At 38.1% G+C, this 19,805-nt stretch overlaps 1 protein-coding gene across 4 annotated transcripts in view; it reads left to right on the top strand.

Moving 5' to 3' along the window:
- Wdr7 (WD repeat domain 7) overlaps positions 1–19,805 on the top strand; it is a 315,838-nt gene that overhangs the window by 177,937 nt on the left and 118,096 nt on the right. For all 4 annotated transcript variants that reach the window (XM_060377177.1, XM_060377176.1, XM_060377178.1 and 1 more), the window contains one exon: positions 1,869–2,090. In XM_060377177.1, the coding sequence (XP_060233160.1) occupies positions 1,869–2,090 (222 nt within the window). The remainder of the gene's footprint in view (positions 1–1,868; positions 2,091–19,805) is intronic.

Raw genomic sequence — 19,805 nt, 5'->3', positions numbered from 1 at the left:
AAATCCAGGCCAGACCAATAAAGAAAAGACACTTCCAAATCTGAGAAAGTGAATGACTGCTTACTGTTATTGTTAGCCCAGTACCTGGGCTGCATCTGGCACCTTGTGCCATCACTGTTCAGTTAATGTCTGTTAGTAGCTCTTCCTTTCCTATTTCCTTGTTCACAAAGAGCAATCTCTTTCCATATGACTGATTATAAAAATTAAATACTGAATTTCAGCACCAATAGTATTAATAACTCGGCAGTGTTACTATGAATGCAGGCACATGCCAAACTTTAAATTACACCAAGTGATGTAATTAGGATTTCATATTTTGGCACTTAGCAGAGGGCACCTGTTACAATACTTACTATTAGTTTAGGGATAAAATGTATAAATGGCTGATAGAAGTTACCAAATTAAACTAGTGTAAAGTCTTAATTTTTTCCCTCAGAGTGGGAGTTAAGACAAGATTGAGGTAATTAACGGAAGGAACATAGAGAAGGTGGGTGGTGGGGCAGGGTGAGAGAGGAACTCTCCAAGTGCCTCTTGTTTAATTTCCTACTGGAAGCTGACCATGTGTACTGCTGTGCCCCTCCCCCTCCAGGCTGGCGTTGCAGAGGCTGAGCTGCTGGGGTCAATGCCTTGCCTATTGATCAGTATCCCTGCAGTCCCTTGCTCTAGCAGCTGCTTCATCGGCTTCTTTCAGGGCCTGCTTCAGTACATTAGAATAGAAATCCATAACCAGAGCTGTGCTCATCCAAGCAGGGGAAGAAACTAAATTAAATGGTATAAAACAATCTTGGATCAGGAGTTTGTGCCAATTCATCTTGATCTAAGATGTCACACCGGGCTCTCTGTCTGAGCACCTGGGCTAGAGGCAGCCATAGTGAAAATAGATGGAGCTGCGATCATTCATTTGTCAGCTAAGGAGCAAGGCAGCAGTTAGCAATTCCCTTCTGCAGAGGTCAGCTGACAGAACAATCAGTGCAACTGCAGAATAGAGCTTTCCTTTGAACTATTGTTGTGGAGCATGCTCCTGCTGAGACGTGGGGGAGGGGAGCGGGTTGCTTCCTATTTCCAGAACCCTGTGTAAAGAGTGAAACATACAGTGCTATAGAAGATGATTCTCTATGTAGTTGCCCTGTGCTCTACTCCCTGTGTCTGTTAAGTACGTAAATAAGGTTAGTTTTCAATGAATGCACAAAGATCTGTGTTATCAAACTGTTAAATATGACTTTGTCTAAAATCAAGGTCCTTTTAAACACAGAGGAAGTGACTATTGATGTTTTTTCTCCTTAGTGTCCCAAAACGTTTATAGTCTTTCTTCCTATGTTAGTACTCGTTAATATTTTTAATAAATATTTCTTTTGTCTTCAAAATTTTCTGTAAAGTGAGAAAATGTATGTTATAGTACAGATTAGAATTTTTTTTTTAGTATGAAATATTTTTAAACATCCAAGACTACAGTTTTATATGAGATATAAGAAATGAGATGTGGTTTTTCATGGTCTTAGAAGTTACTAAGTTTTTGTAACTTCGGGGGAGCCTCATGATAAAAATAGCCAGCATGATCTGAAATGAAAACATAAGATTACACATGGCATTAAAAGGGGGGTATAGCTAACATTTTATAGGAAATTAGTATATTTTAAGGAATAAACCAGTGAAGATTTGGGGCTTTCTGTGCTGAACTTGAGAGCTATTAACAAGGTGTTTCGGTCTCTTTGATTCAGTGGCATACTCTCGCCCCACCCTGGTGTCCCAGTGCTGTCTGCTGAAAATAACTATTCTTTCTGAAGTACTTCATCTAGAAGGTTCTTCCAAGTGCACATACTTTTTGTATTGATATTCTTTTAATTTGGACACCCATTTTTGGTTTTCAGGTTGCTTATCAAGTGTACCACAAATGAAAAAAATGTCCACGTCCTATGAAGAAAGAAGGAAGCAGGCCACGGCCATTGTTCTCCTGGGAGTGATAGGAGCAGAATTTGGAGCTGAAATTGAACCACCAAAACTGTTGACTAGACCTCGAAGCTCGAGTCAAATCCCTGAAGGATTTGGATTGACAAGTGGAGGCTCCAACTACTCACTGGCCAGACATACTTGTAAGTGCTCAGATTTCTGATGCTGATCCACTTGATTTTTAAGACATATTCTTTGTCAACAGAATGTCAGAGCATCGACTATATGTATATCCTGAAGTTTTAGCTTATCTGTTTACTAAATGAAGTTAGGAAACAGTACCACCTTTTGGGCCTATTGCTCTTTAGTTATATTGCTCAAATTTCATTTTAAAGTTAAAGCTTCGTGCTTTCAGCGCTTCTCTACAAGAACACATCCCTGAGATTTGTGTTCTTGAATTTTTGATCAAGACTCTTCTCCTCAGTTTATGAAAGCTCTCCTACCCACTCGCGCATGCACACACACCGCAGCACTCACTTCAAAGGGAATAGTTAAGAGACAGATTTTCTGGAGCCAAAGAACGTGGCCCAGAGAATGTGGAGTGAGGTTACCTTGGGTCTCATGTTCTGTTAGTATCAGAAAGAAGAAAGTCATAAATTAAGGCAATTTAAAAATACATTGGTAGCCACATCAGCAATGCAGTTACAGTCTTCAGAAGCTAGCTGATGAAATTCTTAGCATTTGAGTTGATGGAAGCTAGAGGTCTGCTGACTTATAGATTCCAAAGGTTTTTTTTTAATCTCTTAGTCACATGTGTTAGTTCTGACACTGGCAAGGAATGGCTATTTAGGGAGCTAAAACTAGTCCAGAATAAGATAATTAGCCTCTTGATCTGCAACATTCTAACCTCTAGATGCCAGGGAAGTTCTAATTAGTCAGTCAGTATTTTCAGACATAACTTTTTTTCCCAGGCATCCTCACTTACAAAGGCTAGTTTCAATTAAAAATTTCTAAAACACTATGTCACTGCATAGTATGCATTGAATAGGACTTGAAAAGTTGGAGATAGGATGGAACATAGAATGGAAAAAACATTGAATGACCTTTTTAATTTAAAAATAAATTTCCAGTAATGGTTTTAAAATGATTCAACTATTGCAATTACTCTCACAGGTCTTGCTCGTACAGTTGCCTGTAATTCTGTGAGTGCTGTGTGTGGGAAAAATGGGTCTCAGGTGTTTTGTAATGAGGCCTTTTGGTGTTGAAACTTCTTCAGGTGAGACCAGAGTATTCTTACCATGTCAAAAAAGCATTTCTGATGAGTTGGGGTATTTTTTTATTATTGTTAATTTTATTTTTGGAGATATGTAACCCTGGTTGGCCCGGAACTTAAAAAGATCTGCCTGCTTACTCCCTTGGAGTGCTGGGACTAAAGGGTTCCTTCCATACCAGCTCCTGCTGAATTGTGACATCATTAAGGGCAATGTAGAATCCTACTGATCAAATCAGGAGATGTTCTCCTTTAGAAAGATTTATTTTAAGATGTCGATTTTTATTTCAAGTATGTGTGTGTGTTCTGGGCAGAGGATGTGCACCTGTGTCTACAGGGGAGCGAGTGCCTGTGGAGGCCAGAGGCATCAGATGGGGCTGGAGCTGAAATTGCATATGGTTTTGAGTCACTTGGTGTTAATACTGGGACCAAACTTAGTTTCTCTGGTAGAACAGCAAGCATTCTTCACACTGAGCCATCTCTCTAGCCCTATATTTATTTTTAATTCATGTGTGTATGCGTGTGTGGGCAAGTGTTTATATACAGGTGTGTGAGGAATTCTGGGGAAGCCTGAAAGGGTGTTAGATCCTCAGGAGCAGTTTGGAGGTCCTGATGTAGATGCCTGAAACCAAACTCAGTTCCTCTGATGGAGCAACAAGTGCTCTTAACTACTGAACCATCTCCCCAGCCGCCAAAAGATGCTCCTGTGGAATAAAACACTGTGCGATTTGACCTTCATGCAGAGGAAGAAGATGTATGGTGCTCTGTTAGTCATCAGTTGAGAACTTCATGGGACCTTTGTTTCATACTTTTGTGTACAACTGAAGAACCACATTTATTTTGTTAAAAGCCTGGTCTGCAGATTATCTGTCCTTGATACCTTTTCTCCAAGATTTCTAACTCAACAAAGACTTCTTGCTGATCATCTCTTGATTCCTACTGACACTGACATTAGAGAGAGCTCATACCACCGCCACTAAAACAATTAATGGCACTTTCTTTCTAAGTTTATTTTATGTTAATTAACTTTGTTATAATAAATCTTGTAACTTAGTTTTCTGTCTATATTTCATAAAGCTTGGGCATGCAGGCAGGCTTTGTTAGCCTCGTGAAATCATACCTTCAACAAATAGTATTTCTTATTTCAACATTGTTTATTGTTTCTGGAGCTAATGCTTTGGCCATTCTGTGCTCTCAGTAAAAGAGGGCTGAATGATGAATATGCACCATAAATTGTATCATTTAAGAAAAAGAAATGCTCTTTTTTTCTTTTCTGTTTCCCTCCTTAGATCTTCAAAATAGATTTAAGACTTCTCCATAGTGGCTCAGGCAGAAAGTAGCGAGAACTGTGCCTGATTTAAACTTCTTGTTAACTAAAAATCATGCCTCTTCTGCTCTCCTCCTAGATATTGTGTGGAGAACTGTGTTACCTCTCTACAGTGTACTCCACACTCCCCGCTTCTCAGTTACAGCCCACTTACCTTTCCTGTGTTCCTAAAGGGCCCTGCTTTCCATTCTTAAGTCCCCGAGAAAACCTGGTATCTCCTGTCTGTGCCACTCCAGATGGCCCAGAATTTAGATACATGCTTCCTTACTTGAAATTTTGTAGTTTGGATATCAGAGGTTAGGAGTTTTACATGAACTGATCAATTGGTTTGCAAACCAGTTTACTCTTAATCTCCTCACCAAGGTAAAAAATGTTTTAGCCTTTCCATATTTTTTGTTAATAGTATACATTTAAACTTTTTCAAAAGTTATCATCTTGAGTATTTCTGAATTTAAACACGATGTTATTTCAATATATTGAGTACAGTGTTTAAAAGTACATGAACACAAGCTGGTAAGATGGTTCAGCAGTAAGGTCACTTCTTCACTTCCAAGAGGAATGGAGTTCAGCTCTTGAGACCTGTGTCAGGCACCTTACAACCACTTGTAACTCCAGCTCCAGGATACCCATGTGCCTATCTTCTGGTTTCTAAGGGCACATTCATGTATGTGCGTGTGCACACACACACACACAAACACGCAGAGATATATATATATGTGTATATATATATGTTTTTTTAATGTAAAAAACTTTTCTCTTAAAAGTGAGTTATATTTTATTATTTTTCCTGAATGGTAAAAATTCTTACACTCACAGATTTTAGAGGAGATCATTGGTAAATTTAGTGTCTATAAATGATGATGATTATTTTTTTAAATTGTTTATGTATATACTGAGACTCATCGCCAAACTTTGGGCAGAGTGCTGGAATCCTTATGGAAGAAGAGGGAGATAGAAAGACCTGGAGAGGACAGGAGCTCTACAAGGAGAACAACAGAGCCAAAATACCTGGGCCCAGGGGTTCCTGCAGAGACCTATACTCCAACTAAGGACCATGCATGGAGAGGACCTAGACCCCCTGTCCAAAGGAAGCCCATTGACTGCTCATTTTCTAAGTGGGCTCCCTAGAAAGGGGTACAGGGGCTATCTCTGACATGAACTCCAGTGGCAGGTTCTCTGATCACCTCCACCTGGGGGGTGCAGCCTTGCCTGACCAGAGAGTAAGGTGATGCAACCAGCCTACATGAGACCTGATAAACTAGAGTCAGATAGAAGGGGAGGAGGACCTCCCCTATCAGGGGACTAGGGAAAGGGCATAAGGAGAGAAGAGGGAGGGTAGGTGGGACTGGGAGAAGATGAGGGAGGAGGCTGCAGTAGGGATACAAAGTGAATAAATTGTGATAAATAAATATATAATAAAATTAAATTATTTAACGAAAGTATTTATAGTGGGCTGGCTGAGACAAGAAGTTCTTAAGTTCAAGGCCATCTTCACTATATAGTCATTTGTATATAGCCTTGGCTGTGCACAGAAAACCTCTCTCAAAACACCAAAAAAAAATAATATATATATATGTGCGTGTGTAAGGGATATATACAAGATATATATATATATCCCTTGTATAACTTGTAGAACTTTTGCTTGGTATTTCTTAATATTCTGGCATTTGAGGTTGGCTACATTCTTTGAAGAGACTAATTCTGTCCAAAATATTTTATAATTTCCTATAAAATAATTTATAATTTCTTATAATCTTTTGTATTGACCATTTCCCACAACCTAAATGTTTGCCTAAATATTGAAACATCACAAACCAGTAGATTGCTGATTGGTTTCACCCAAACCATTGGTTAGTTGCTCCGTGAATTTATGTATATCTCAGTATTTAGAATTTCTAGAGTACTAACTAGTGTCACTTTTTTACCCATGACTTGTCTATACAAAATTCTGAAATTCATGCATGTGCTTCCATATGTCTGATTTTAAATGTAATAAATCCATTTTCAACTATAAAACCATAACAAGAAAAAAGAGGAAAGGGTTAGGGGAAGAAAAGATCTCAGAAACTTGTGGCAAAATAGAAATAGAGATTTTCTTTTTTCCAAAGACGTTTTGGAGATTTAATAAGGAATTTTAAAGGATGTTTGTATTAGTGAGGGTTCTTTAAAGGAACAGAGTGAAAGAAGAAAGAGAGTGAGAGAAAGGTAAGAAGGAAGGAAGGAAGGAAGGAAGGAAGGAAGGAAGGAAGGAAGGAAGAAAGGAAGGAAGGAAGGAAGATGTTAAAATATATATTAAAGAGAAACTTATTAGAATGGCCTACAGGCTGCAGTCCTGCTGGCCCAAATCTGTTGTTGTGCCAGTGCCTTCAAAGGGTTGCTCCAGACAGATGTAACACTGCAGTTTTCCACTCCAAGTGGTGTCTCCTTAGCAGGCAGAACCACCTGTAAACCAGACCTTAGTTTTCTCCTGGGTCAGCTGAGCTCTGTGGCTACTGAAAGGAAGATTCTCTTCCAGGGTATACTCAGAAACCTTTACTCTGCATGTCTGGAGCCTATCATTTGCATCCCTGAATTCATTCTTTTCCTTTGTCACTGTGTCCTGTGATGCTAGAAGTTGATTAGTTTTCGTTGTGGAGCTCATTCTTTGCAGAGATGCTAGAAGGGACTAGCCAGCATCACCTTTCCACAAATTGTCCATAGTTTTTTATATAGAGTCACAAAATTCCTTGTTCCTCATAGTAGGTAAATTAGGATAATCAGATACATTTATCTTGATAAGTTCTTTCAATAGGTCACAGTGTGAATTTTTAGTGCTCCGTGTGCTTCTAGGAGAGCCCTTGGTAACTACAGATGTCAGTAAACTGGGGGTCTGTTCCATATACTTAAAAAAAAAAAAGCATCTTTATACTTCTGTTTCTCTAGTACTATCAACTGTGTTAGTCAGGGTTCTCAACATGTGGGTTGTGACCTCTCTGGGGGTCATAGATCAGATATACTGAATATCAGATATTTATATTAAAATTCTTAACAGTAGCAAAATTACAATTATGAAATAATTTTATGGCTTGGGATTATCACAACATGAAAAACTGTCTTAAAGGATTAATACATTAGGCAGGTTGAAAACCACTGTGCTAGAGGAACAAAATTTATAGGATGAATACATACATACATACATATATACACACACATATATGCATATATGGAATTTATTACAGCAACTTACAGGCTGTGGTCTTGCTATGCGAACAATGGCTGTCTCCAATGGAAAGGCTAAGAGTCCAGTAGTTGTTTATGAGGTTGGATGTCTCAGTAGGTCTTCAGTCATTGGTGAAATCCTGAAGAAGTTAGGTTCCAATGCCAGAGAAATACTGCTTAAGCAGCAGCAGGACAACCTTGCCAGTGAACGTGAGGGCAGGTGCGCCAAAAGCAAAAGCTTTCTTCTTCTATGCCCTTTTATGTGGCTGCCACCAAAAGCTATGGTTCTGACTTGAGGGGTGGGACTTCTGACCTCAAGTGATCCAAATCTAGAGTAGGCCTTCTCCCTTCCAGTCAGCCAAGAAACTCCCTCAAAGGTGTCCCACCTGCTTGGGTTTTAGTTGATTTAAAATGTAGTCAAGTTGACATTCAAGATTAGCCATTACAATGCTACTACTGAAATCTTATTTTGCTGGAAAGCAGTAGTGGACCTACTTGTAAAAGCGTTGCAATGTATATGTTTCTGGCTTGAAGGAAACCATGGACTTAAGTATGCTGTAATAGGGACTTTTGCCTTGTCCAACCTTCACTCCCCCGTGGATGGCAAATAAAAAGCTAATCAGACATTTTAACAGTCCAGGTGTTTAACACCAGGTGTACTCTTTGAGAACTTTAGATCTTTGACTGGATATAGGAAGATATGAAGAATCTGTTTCTTTAGCAAATTAGGAATATTTTATTGATAGAAAATTATTGATTTTCAGAGGTTTCTAGCAAGAGGTCCTATGTCAAATTAAATTATGTAATACTGCATAGACCTGATTCTAAAATGCTTTTCCTATTTTTTAAAATTATAATTACCTTATATCATTTTAATAATCATAAAATATTTGTGTGTACATGCATTTTTGTGATTATATATATATATATATATATATACATACATATGTGGATCCATGTACATTTGTGAGTACATACATAAGAAAGCTAGAGGACAAGGTTGGGTACCATTTCTCACGGTCCATCTGACTTTTTAAAAAATTTTTTGAGACAAGGCTTTTACTGACTTGGAATTCACCAAGTAGGTTGGACTGGTGCTAGTGAGCCCCAGAGAGCTGAGCTTCTGTACCTCCCCAGAACTGGCCTTATAAGCACATATTTCCATTTCCAGCTTTTTTAAAATTCAGATTCTGGGGATTTCACCAGGGCCCCAGGCTTCCAAAGCAAGCCCTTTCCAAGTGGAGATATCTTTCCAACCCAGATATGAAATATTTTAGAGGTAATTGTGGATTCGCTCTTAACTTCTGTAGCACAACCCTGTGTTTTATCCAAAGGTCTCATGTTCTTTGTGATGGACATGCCTAAAATAACAAGAGACTTTTGAGACCTTTATTTATCAAATTGAAGTATCTTGGTTAAATTGAAACCTGCTGTTTGGAAACAGATGTCTAATTGCCTGGTATCTTGCTTAGCTCCTTTCAGTCAGTCAGTCATGTATAATATTAATCGACCATCATGGTATCTTCCTCTTATGAATGTTACTGTTTTTAGTATGGCATTTAGAATGCATTATTACCATTAAATATTTATTCTATTTGGTCTCTGATTGAATGAGTAATAATTATTATCATATTGAGGTAGGCCATTGAGATGCAATATTTGATTAACTTTAATTACTAATTATATTCATTACTCTTTTGTGGCTGTAATAAAACACCATGACCAAAGTAACTTATAGAAAAAATATTTTTTTTTTGGCTTAGCTTTCCAGAGGGTTAGAGTAGGCAGGGACAGCATGGTGGCAGGAACAAGAAAGTTAAAAATCCTCTCTTGAACTTACACCTTATATATTTATTGAAATAACATCGAAGAAAAGCTGGAAAAACTCTGAAATTAATGAGAGGCCTAGATCAGGTTCCACTGTTTCCTTATGTCTTTGAGTAATTTGGTTCCTTTTTCATTGCGGTATACTCTATAGAATAAGTGAGGGGACCTGTTTTTACTTTAATGCCCCCATTGGCCCAACAAGTCTGCTTCCAGACATCTAGCATCCTAGAAAGCTCACCTCCATCCTCTCCTCTCCTTTCCATATAAAGGTGGGTTCCCTCTTGTTGTGTAGTTAATTAATTCAGTGGAGATCTTTCCTCTTCTTCTTCTTCTTCTTCTTCTTCCTAATATACAAATTAGGCCTTAGACTATTTGAGAATATTATTTATGATATTACCTTGTAGATCTTTTGCTCCATTTGTTCTATGGTATCCTCTGCTCGTTTTGTAATTGTAGAATTATGCTGGCACATCTGTAGTAAATCTGCTTAGATCTCTCATTGGATTCTTTACTTTGGGCAGCTGTCATAAGTCATTTCTCTAGGCAGCAGACTCAAAAGCTGATTTGTGTCCAGGACTATTCCTGGGATCAATAGCTTGAAGAGAGGGAAAGAAGGAGAATTGGCTATGGGAGACATTGAGCTTTCAGTTGCAAAGAAAGCCTTTGCTGATCTCAGGGAACCCTGAGGCTGGGTGACCCCTTAGGCTTTCCTCTACTGGGCACAGGCCTCAACTTTAGTAACTTATGTCACTTAGTTATTGAACTGGAGGGGCCCCAAGAAGAGGCTGTGACCCCTGACGTAGAATCTGCAGAGGGGCTGAACTAAGATGTGTCTCCTACTAACATCCCCAACACATTGCAGGAGTGATCCTCAAGACTTTGCAGTAGGGTAGACAGCTTCCCCACCTTCCACTGTGCTGTATGATGGCCTTGCATATACGCTAGTTTCCCTTTTATCATAACAGAAATGATTAAAGGAGGAGTCTTTTAATTCCGACTTTATACATATTTCTTGTTACACTTAAAGGTAAATATCTTTTTTCTCACCCGACATAGTAAGAAGCATACTACTGAAGTGTTATGAGTGAATATTTTCTCTTTGTCAGGTGTCTTGCTCCCCATTGAAAATATGCTATTTTAATCCAATGTTCTATTATGTGCATGGACGTAGGGACATCCATGAAGCATGGACGGCCTATCAAGGGCGCCTCCCTAAAGAAAACTGACTTCTCCCTCTATAGCCTTCAGTTGCCAATAAAGGCTAGGAGTGAGACATTGTGAGCCCTTTCCCCATCTGTGTTGCCGTTGGGCAGACTTGATTTTGTACAGGTCTTATACATGCAGCTGCCATGAACTCATTTGTGCACTAGCCATGTCATGTACAAAAAAAAAACAAAAAAACAAACAAAAAAAAAACAAAAAATGATTTTCTGCTTTCTGTCAGCAATTGATTGTGTTTCAAAAATTATGTTGTCATATCTGTATGTTAAAATTAGAATATTTATAAAGAGTTCAGAACACTTTAGAGAAAATCAAGATCAAGTATGTGATTGCATAATCTCAGCAGAATGGGATGATGTAATGAAGCTGTGAACAGACAAACAGTATAATATAGCTGATTAGATGTCTTGAACACTAAATCCAACAAGATTTACTATTTATATATGATTTTAAGAAATGGGTGAAAATTAAGAATAATTTCCATTGAAGAAGTGTTACTTATTATGTCTAATTAGACAGAAAATTTGTCATTTATGTTTTCTCATATTACTAAGCACAGTGAAATTTTTTCCTTCTCAACCTGTGATTATAAGTTATCATGACTGACTTCTATTTCCTTTTAGCAAAATTTTGTATTTTATACCTATTATTCTTACTTTTTTTTTTTTCAATGCAGTTTATTCAGGAACATTGAACAATCCTCGGACCCCGGGGAAAGCCAGCCCATTTTTTGCCACCGTAATCTAGCCATCTAGCCTAAAACTACCCAAGCCTAGAGGTGGCCTTAGTGTCTGTCTTACAGCCTTGTTCAAATCAGTCACTGAAAATGTAATAATGCATGCTTTTGGTTTACATGATATGGACTAGGGCAGAGTAGACTTTTATGTATATTGTCCACACCCTCTACTTCCTTAATATCTTTAAAAACTCTAAAATACGTATTTGTAAATCTTAGCTTTGTTACAAATGTCACTTTCCTCAGAGGTCCATATATGAGTGTGATCCAATGATATGCAAATAGAAATAGCTATCATTTGTTAATTTTTCATTCATTGTTTTTCAAGTGCTTAAAATAAATAGGAGAATGAACTTTGCTTTGACTGGTACATTTTAAGACTTGAAGATAGTGTTCAGGATGAAAGACATAGATGAGTGGAAACATGAAGCCAAATATTTCATCATATTTTTATTTTTATTTATACTTTTTCACTTCAAATATTTTACAAGTTTATTACAGCAAATGTACACAAATAACTGAACATACAAAATATTGAAAATTCTTAAATATCTATCATGTAAATAAAATGTAAAAAAAAAGCAATGCATGAAAATCTTTTCATAGACACTTTAATGCAGCCCATTTTATCAGTGTTCTGCTCAGTAAATTAAAGTCTAGATAGTAAACAAAAGTGAATGTGAATAGATTTTCAATTGTGTTAATTTTATATCTGAGATATAATGGAATAAATAAAACATGTATTTTTTAAAAAAAAAAAAACAAAAAAACCCACAGTTTCACAGTAGTCCACTTCTCCACCTTATTCATAATCTTTCTGGCCTTCCTTCACTATTATCCCCGAACCTTCCAAGGAGAGGGTGTGAGATAGCTCTCCCATTCAGTGCTAAGCATTGCATAGTTATCTCTTAGTCTCTGCATGTTGACCATTTGTGTATCTCTGTACTAACCATCATTCACTGCAAAAAGAAGCTTCTCTTATGAAGATTGATTTACATACTAATGAATGAGTACAAGACAGCTTTTAGGGAACAGTTTAAGATTACATCTATTTAAGGACAACAAAAAATAGTAACAGGTTCTCCCCTAGGGTTTATGGCTCACCCAGCCACAGGTTCTTGTTCCACTTAACAGTACCAGGTATGAAGTAGGCCTAAATCCAAGCAGAAAGTAGTTAGTTACCCACATAATGTTCATGCCACTATTTCATTAATAGGCATCTGTCCAGACAAATCATTATTATAGCTTGCAGGACTCACAGCTGGGCAACACTGTTGACTTCTCTTCCCAGTAAGATGCCCAGCACCTTCTAGTACAATGAAAGCTAGCTAGTAGGGATGAAGCTTTCAGGTGAATACCCACTTGATTTCTCCATATTTTAAGATTCAAGTACATGTTCTCAAACATAGTCTTACTGTCAATTATGGAAGATAATCTAGAAAATGTCAATATCCTATTGGGGGTTGTTTGTAGGACAACACTGGCCTTGCAAGGAGATAGCCCGCGCCTGGCACTGGGCTTTTGTTTGGTCACATATAACATCTGAGAGAGGAGTTATTCCTTCCTCACTCCCATAGGGTAACTCAAGTTTAATCTTTTAACACTAAAATGCCAAGCAAGGACTAGAACACCTGTCCATTACAGCCTCAAACTGTAATGGAGAGCGTATTCACCATTTCATGGTTATAAATAAGCAAAACTTGGATGTGCTGGTGCAGAAAATGGGGGTGTTCTGGAGGACCAGACTGCCTGCAGACGTGAACATCTCGAGTTCCCCTTCGGCCTGTGCTGGGTTGACAAGGCGCGAAAGCACATAAAATCCGCATACATCTCTATACTTTGAAAATGTCTTTCATCTTTGCTGTGAAAACCTAGATTAAGGAAAGTGTTTTGTTTTGTTTCCTCTACAGTTGGTCATTACAGATACTGCAATGCCAAGCTCTCCAGCTGGCTACGGTGTATGATCTCTAGATAGTGCATGGAGAATTCCATAATGGTGTGCGTTTGTGCTTTTGTCTTAGAAAAACTACCTAAATTTCATTTATTTTTTGAAAGAATGCCATTAAAATAATGGACAAGGACTACTGTATAAGTTTGTCAAATAATTGTTTTATTATCTTGGATTGTTTGAAATTATAATATAAATCATTTCCTCCTTCCTCTTCTCAAATCCTTCCATATAACCATCCTGGCTCTTTCAAATTCATTCCTTTCATTTCCATTAATTGTTGCTACATGCATATGTATATACAAATATATTCCTAACTATAACCTGTTTAGACTGCATAACATTACTTGTATGTATGTTTTCAGGGCTGACCATTTGCTTTTGAATAATCAGTTGGTGTGCCCTTCCCTGTGAACTCTCAGCATTCCTTAGTTGCCTATAGCTTCATAGTTCCTTGTATAGGGTTGAGCCCTCCTGGGGTTTTTCCAGTCCACATTAGCATGTCTATTGTTGTTGACCTTGTTCAGCTTGTGTTTAGGTAGTCATGTTGGAGAGATTTAATGGGTGTAGTTCTGACATTTCTAGGAGACACAGTCTTACAGCCTATTCCTCTGGCACTCACAATCTTTCTGCCCCCTCTTCCACAATGATCACTGAGTCTTAGGTTCAGGAGTTTTATTATAGATGTATCCTTTGGAACTGTGGCCACAATTCTATAATTTAGCTGGTTGAGGTTTTCTGTAATGGTCTCTGCAAGTTGCAAAGAAAAGGTTTTTGTTGTTTTGAAGGGCTAGGACTATACTTATCTATGTGGATCAATAGAACCCAATAGAAGACCCAGAAATAAACCTACAAACCTATCGGTACTTGATTTTTGATAAATACAAATATTTACACTATAGTTAGTGATTATGCTTCATTAGTAAAGTGATTGTTGTATGTTTTCTTCCAAGATCCATGACTTCACTAGCCCCAGTTAGTAGGGTAGGTTTTCAGTACCAGGTATGATTTCCCTCTTGTGGAACTGGTCTTATGTCCAATTAGAGAGCTATTGGTTGCCACCAAGGTATTGTGCCACTACTATAACCTTAGGGTTAACACGCCATACTGGCCTTTGTTGTGGTTCATATTTATCATAGCTGGGTAGGACTCTTTGTTGCTTTTCTCCTTTGGAACCCATAGTAGAGTTTTCTAGTATGATGAAAGCTAGTCCTCAGGGAAGAGGATTTGAGGTCAGTTTCTGCTCAGGGGCCTCTAGGCTCTTTGTCTGGAGTACAGTGTCTTTCGTAATAGAAACTTCCCTTTTACCTCGGGGGGGGGGGGGGCAACGAAATAAAGTAGCAAATAGCCTGTAATGTTTTGGGAGTATTTTGGAAAACCTCGACCAACAACTCAAAAGAGGGCTTTTGGTGCCTGCCAGGGATTTTGTTAGATGGCTTTGAATCCAAGGAGAGAGAACATTGTCAGTCCAGATGGGAAAGCTTTACTTTAACTATTTACTATATTTATAAACAAATTTAAATGCATCATTTGGTCTTATTAAGTAAATAGCTATTAGTGTGATTTCTCATGACATTTTTTGTTTTTTAAAAATTTTTGGGGTTTTTTATTAATTTATTTTTTTAAATTTTTTATTTAACTTATATTAATTATACTTTATTCATTTTGTATCCCCCCATAAGCCCCTCCTTCCTTCCCTCCCGGTCCCCCCCTCCCCCCCCTTTCTGCATTCATGCCCCTCCCCAAGTCCACTGATAGGGGAGGTCCTCCTGTCCTTCTTTCTGATCTTAGTCTATCAGTTCTCATCAGAAGTGACTGCATTGTCAGGGTTCTAGGTTATCTCCATGAATAGTCCTTGGTTGGAGTATGAGGCTCTGGGAAGTTCCCTGTGTTCAAATTTTCTTGTTCTGTTGCTCTCCTTGATTAATTTATTTTTTATTAATTACAATTTATTCACTTTGTAGTCTAGCTGTAGCCCCCCTCCCTCATCCCCTCTCAATCCCACCCTCTCTCTTCTATCCTCTGCCTCTCCCTCAGTCCACTGATAGGGGAGATCCTCCTCCCCTTCCATTTGACCCTAGCCTATTGGGTCTCTTCAGGACTGGCTGCATTGTCCTCCTCTGTGGGAAGTGATCAAAGAGCCAGCCACTGAGTTCTTGTCAGAGACAGCCCCTATTCCCCTTACTAGGGAACCCACTTGGATAGTGAGCTGCCATGGGCTACACCTGAGCAGAGGTTCTAGGTTATCTCCATGCATGGTCCTTGTTCGGAGTATCAGACCCCTTTGCCCAGATTTCTTGGTTTTGTTGCTCTCCTTGTGGAGCTCTGCTCCCCTCGTGGTCTTACTATCTCTCCCTTCTTTCATAAGATTCCCTACACTCTGCCCAAAGTTTGGTTATGAGTGTGAGCATCTGCTTTGATACTTTGCTGGGTAGAATCTTTCAGAGGCCCTCTGTGGAAGGTTCCTGTCCTGTTCCCTGTTTTCTTCCTCTTCCAATGTTCATCCTGTTTGCCTTTCTGAACTCATGATTTTTCAAACATCTTTACTTTAACTTTGCTCTTCTCTCTCCTTCTGTGTTTATCTCCTTCTCCCCTTCTAATTGAAGGCCCCACATTTTTTCCATTTTCTCTATCAAATCACTTGTACCCTGCTATTTTCCATTCTATTACTTTCCTACCCTAGTCCTGTGTGTGTTAATGATGGTCATTGTGTTGTTGACTTTTTGATGGTCTTCTTCCTGCTCTCATGGCATTTTTTATTTAGTAATTACACCTTTGTTTTTATTCCAGAGTATCTTGGCTATGCTCATTCTGCCCTTCAATCTAAAGATTACTCCCTCAATTTTCTTTAGGTTTTTCTTATTGTCTAGAAATTTTTCAGGCTGTTTATGTATATCTATACCATGAGAATATTTTCTTTGTCGTTTGTGGTGGTTTGAATAAGAATGGCCGCCATTGGCTTATATATTTGAATGCTTTGTCACCAGGGAGTAGAACTGTTTGAAATGATTAAGAGGATTAGGAAGTGTGGTCTTATTAGAGTAAGTGTGGCCCTGTTGGATTAAGTGTGTCACTAGGGATGGGCTTTGGGATATCAAAAGCCTATGCCAGGCCCAGTCACACACACCCCCACACCTATGGATCAGATGTAGGGCTCAGCTACTGCTCCAGCATCTGCCTGCATGCTGCCATGCTCCCTGCTATGATGATAATGGACTAAACCTCTGAAACTGTAAGCAAGCCCCTAATTAAATGCTTTATTTCATAAGATGCCTTGGTCATGGTATCTCTTCACAACAATAAAACATTGATTAAAAACACTCTTCAAGTATGGCAGATAGTTTTGTGGGATATATTGGTCTATAGTGGCCATCATGGTCTTTTAGGATTTGAATGCATTGCTCCAGGATCCTTTGATTTTCAAAGTTTCATTTGAGAAGTCAGCTGTTAGTCTGATGGGTTCCCTTTGTATGTGGCATGTAGTTTGGGGGTTATTGTTGTTGATTTTTATACTTGGTGTTTTAACTATAATACATTGTGAAGATTTTTGGTTTTCGTCTTGTCTTTTTGGTGTTCTATGTGATTTTTGTATCTGTATGGGTGTATCTTTCCTTGGGATGTGGAAGCTTCCTTTTATAATCTTCTTGAAGATCTGATCTACCTAATTGACTTGGGATTCTTCTCTCCTATGCCTGTAATTTTCATGGTATATATTTTCTGTAGGTTCCTTTCCTATGTTTTATTTTTATATATTCTTTGTTTATTTTATCTAGGTCCTCTACTTTATCTTCTAGACTTGATTTGTCTTCTGCCTGGTTCATTTTGCCTGTGGGGCTTTCCTTTGAGTTTTTCAGTTGAATTGTTGGGTCTTTCAATTCCATCATCATTTCATTTTGAGCCCTCTCCAATGTTTCTAGCTCTTTTTTTTTTTTTTGGATTATGTTTTCAAGTTCAGGGTTGTCTTTGTCATTTCCATCAGCTTCATGTTTGTGTTTTCTTGGGCATCACTCATTCATTTATTTTCCTTAAATTCCTTTATCTTAGCTTTATTGAGCTATTCCTTTGTATCTTTTTTAAACTTCTTGAATTCTTTGATGAAGTTTATGATTGTTCTTTTAAGTGTATTGTCCTGGTGCTCATCTCTGTAATTTTCACTGGCTAGCATTTCCACATGGCTGGTAGGTTTTGGAGTAGAGACGCTTGATATTTTATATGATTTGCATTTTTATCATAAGAGTTGGACGTGTGTACTATTTTTGTTAGTTCTGTGTCTGATAATGAACAAAGCAGGTCGAGGAGGAAGAAAGAATGTACTGAAGGTTGGGCCTGGAGTGTGCAAATGGCTTAGGTAGAAGGAAGTTGGGTGGACACAGGGGCTTGGGCTATTGTGCAGAGTATGCATCAAGCGTGGGTATCAAGAGTAGATCTTGCTAGGTGGAGAGGTTGGATGTGGTGGGCCAACGGCCAGTTGTGGGCCTGCAGGGCTGGTCCTCATGGGGAGCCTAGAGATTAGTTGTGGAGCAGGTAGGGTAACCACAATAGACTGTAACACTAGATGTCAGACATGAGCTAGAACTGTTGAGTTAGAGAGGGTTTGTAGAGAGGAGAGTCATGCAGACTTACCTAGCTAGACCCTGGAGAAGGATATACAGAATCTGCTGGGTATAGAGGTTAAAATAGTTGTTTCTCAACAAGGGATGGAGCCATATGCTTCTTGATGAACTAGATTCCCACCAAATGAAAGCATCTACTAGATGCTACCAAAGAAATGTTTTAATTTTATGAATCTGTATCCAGGGTTTTATATTGCTGTGGCACTGCATATGTTTAATTTTGTTTTGTTATAGTCTCCTTTGTGAAAGTAATCCTCCAGATACTTCTTGTGCTTTCTAATCTTGAAGAGTATATTAAATGAATATATTAATACAGATTGAGATTGATTTTATAATGAATCTCTTTTGTAAATTTTATTACATATTTAAATGAGAAAAAGCTAAGCTAGATCTCAGATAAATCCCCTACTTCTGTGTGTGTTGAGGGGGGGAGCTTTCCTGGGGATTACACAAGCATTCTAGGACTGCTACACATGCAGTCCTCCATCTCAAATACTTGTCAGTAAGAATAAGCCAAAACCTTTGAATTATAGTTACAAAAATACAAACAAACAAAAGCGTAATGATATTGGCAAGTTCTGAAAAATTAGCAATAGCCACACACAAAAAAGCACAGATGCAATTTCTGAAGATAGATAGTGCCAAAAAAATTATATTCTCACTCTTCAGTCATTAACTTGTTATTGAGCTACTGCTGTGGCCATAGAGATCACATATTTACCTTTTACGCTTGACTCTGGGTTTTAATGCACTCTGCAATTTGTTCTTTCTTCTACTTAATGCAGTATCTCATCATTCCATGGTTCTTGCCAGCTCTTCTCATCTGTTATTATTTTGAACACCTCCTTCCCTTCTCTAACATTGGATGGCACTACGTTGCCTTTGGCTCTCCTGAACATAAGCAATGATTTTCCAGTCTACACTGCTCTCAGATCACTCCTAGCATGCTTTAACAATGTGGTTCCTGTTCACAAAGTTAAGAGTAAGGTTCTTGGGATCTCTTATTTTTCTTTTTGCTGTTTTAATATAGGTTCCCATCATGGAGCTTAGACTAGCCTCAAATTCATATTATCTATTTGTGTTAAACTTCTGCATTTGGGGATTCTAGGAGAGTACCCCACACCTGTCTATCAGTGCTAGTTTTAACTTTTCACAGGTAATTTTGATGTATAGCCACAGTAGAAAACTCAATTCAATATGGAATCTTCTGTAGTTATTTTAAATTAAGTGTTTTATGGTAGTTTTTCTTACCAGTAAATTATCTTAATGCACAGATTATACGTTTTTGTTAAATTTTCAAAGAGAAGAGATAATGGAAACTAATCAGGATGAATAAATGACACTTATACTACCCTCTGAGCTAATTAGTTAGATAATTCAGTCATTTTTATTACAATTTAATTATTCTGAATCCAGATTGCTTTGGTTGAACCTTGGCCTTATCACTGAGTAGCTGCATGATCTTCAGTTCTTTCTGAGCTAGTTTCTTTAAGTAGGGAATATAATGCACCTATTTTTCAGAATTAATGCAAGGATAACAGAGTGTATGTAAAGTATTTACAAAACGCTTGAGGCAAAGTTCTTTTACAATTTTAGGTGTTATAATTGTTTCTAGAGATATTTGTAGAACAAGGATAGCTTCATTTAGAATGTGTTCACATTGGTTGAGGAAGTGTCTCAGTCAGTAAAGTGCTTGCTACCATGCATGAAGCCCTAGGTTTAATCCCCAGAACCATGTAGATTAGGTATGTGTCACAAGCCTTTGATACCAGTGTTCC

This window comes from Meriones unguiculatus, chromosome 2, assembly GCF_030254825.1.
Source record: "Meriones unguiculatus strain TT.TT164.6M chromosome 2, Bangor_MerUng_6.1, whole genome shotgun sequence".
Taxonomy (NCBI): Eukaryota; Metazoa; Chordata; class Mammalia; order Rodentia; family Muridae; genus Meriones; species Meriones unguiculatus.
The sequence above is the reverse complement of the archived record's forward strand: the minus strand, read 5'-3'. Positions and strand labels throughout refer to the sequence as shown.